General features: G+C 68.4%; 1 protein-coding gene across 1 annotated transcript; it reads right to left on the bottom strand.

The window, feature by feature from the left end:
* Positions 1–79: 79 nt before the first annotated feature.
* ATRAID (all-trans retinoic acid induced differentiation factor) lies at positions 80–1,654 on the bottom strand. The gene is made up of 5 exons (XM_017838519.1): positions 1,515–1,654; positions 786–857; positions 602–723; positions 407–507; positions 80–299 (listed from the first exon to the last, which is right to left on the bottom strand). Exons 1-5 carry the CDS (start codon positions 1,637–1,639, stop codon positions 195–197), a joined length of 525 nt encoding a protein of 174 aa, XP_017694008.1. The 5' UTR covers positions 1,640–1,654; the 3' UTR covers positions 80–194.
* Between the last annotated feature and the right edge of the window lie 6 nt (positions 1,655–1,660).

Genomic DNA, 1,660 nt, shown 5'->3' with positions numbered 1-1,660 from the left:
CCCTGCTCCCCTCCCCGGGAAGGAACTGGTGGTTCCACTGAGCCCCTGCTCCCCTCCCCAGAAAGGAACTGGACAGACACATGGTGAAAACCTGTGGCTTTATTGATCCCTGGCAGCCACAGGGACAGCCAGGCCTGGGCACAGAGACCCCCAGGCCAGGGGGTCCCCTGCCCATCCACAGCCCCCTGCCCCACTCAGGGGGTCTTGGCCTTCCTCCGCTGGGTGCCCCACAGCAGCAGGGACAGGGATACGGTGGCAGTGCCCAGGATCCCACCGAAGAGTAGTACCGGGAACGTGCCCTGCCCGGGAGCAGTGGTGAGTGGTGCCAACCCCTGCAGCCCCACAAAGCCCTCCCTGATCCATCTGGGGGGCAGCTGAAGAGGGGTCCCGTCCCCCTGGTGCTCACCTCACGCAGGCACTTGTAGCTGTGGAAGGGGCTGTCACAGAGGCACTGGACGAGGCCGGGGCCATCGGGGGCACACGCGGAGTTTTCGGGACACAGCCAGGCTGGCAGAGCAGAGCGGGGGGTCATGAGGCCCAGTCCAGACCCCACTGCCAGCCCCAGGCACCCACTGCCGGGGTCACTGTCCCCCCGCCGTACCGAGCTCCGCGGAGCCGTTGCAGGGGTTTTTCTGGCCCCGGCACTGCCGGATGCTCCCGTCCACTGTCACATCCTGCCAGGCGTCACTCCCGCCCGGACACTCCAGCGCCGCCGGCACCGCGCTGAGGACAGAGCTCAGCACCAGACTGCAGGGACCCCCCAGCCCCGACCCCCCGGCACTCACAGGAGCTGCAGGTGGGTGAAGCCCAGGAAGGAGCCGTTGGGGAGGGATGTCAGCGGGTTCTCAGTCAGGTCCCTGTGAACAGACGGACCTTCAGCCCCATCCCGCACCCCCGACCTGGTGGGCACTGGGGTCGCTCCGGACCTCACTGAACCTCAGGCAGTTCCCATACCCCCCATTTTCCCCCCAAGGCCCTGGGGGTGCAGCCCCCCCAGCCCCCAGGGCTCAGAGCTCCCCGTGGAGCTGCTGAGGGAGGGGCTCGGCCACTGACGTGGTTAACAAAGACCCGGAGCTGGGCCCAGCGGGGTGCCCTGAGCTCTGCACACCCAGCCCTGACAGTGCCCTGGGCGGGGCTGTCCAGCCGAGCCACCCCCCGCCCCCATCTCTCCAGCCTGGGGACAAGGACGCTGTGTGGGACCCTGGAACAGCCCCTCCACCATGGGCAGCCACGTGTCCCCCGTGGAGCCGCACCAGCTGTCCCCTGTCACTGCATGTGTGACAGAGCATCAGGAGGGTCTGTCCCATGCTCCCACTGGGCATGGGAGTAGTTTCCCTTTGTCCAGGCCCAGGGGACTGTCCCCAACTGCCACCAGGGCAGAGAGTGGCCAGCGTCCCCTGCGGTGCTGAGACCAGCAGGGCAGGGCTGTGCTGGCCTGGGGCCCATGGGGGGTCCCACCAAACCCACCCCGGCCCAGCTCCTCGCGGGGGCAGAGGGGGCCCCGGGGGACTCACAGGACGATGGCAGCGGTGGCCTCGGCCAGTTCCAGGGGGACACTGTGCAGGGAGCAGTTGCTCAGGTCCAGCCTGGGAGGGGGCAGCAGTTGGGCGGGGTCAGTAACACACCTGGTACCCCCCATACCGCCCCCCCATTCCCATGA

The sequence above is a fragment of the Lepidothrix coronata genome, unplaced genomic scaffold, assembly GCF_001604755.1.
Source record: "Lepidothrix coronata isolate B3197 unplaced genomic scaffold, Lepidothrix_coronata-1.0 Scaffold344, whole genome shotgun sequence".
Lineage (NCBI taxonomy): Eukaryota > Metazoa > Chordata > Aves > Passeriformes > Pipridae > Lepidothrix > Lepidothrix coronata.
Note: the sequence above shows the minus strand (reverse complement) of the source record. Positions and strands in the feature narration are given on the sequence as shown.

Excerpts from the sequence above, each read along its gene's own strand:
- ATRAID (XM_017838519.1), bottom strand. The coding sequence starts at position 1,639 with ATGGGGGGTACCAGGTGTGTTACTGACCCCGCCCAACTGCTGCCCCCT. Across the intron at positions 724-785 it reads TTCACCCACCTGCAGCTCCT|CGCGGTGCCGGCGGCGCTGG; the intron begins GTGAGTGCCGGG and ends CTCTGTCCTCAG. Across the intron at positions 300-406 it reads GCTACAAGTGCCTGCGTGAG|GGCACGTTCCCGGTACTACT; the intron begins GTGAGCACCAGG and ends GCTCCCGGGCAG.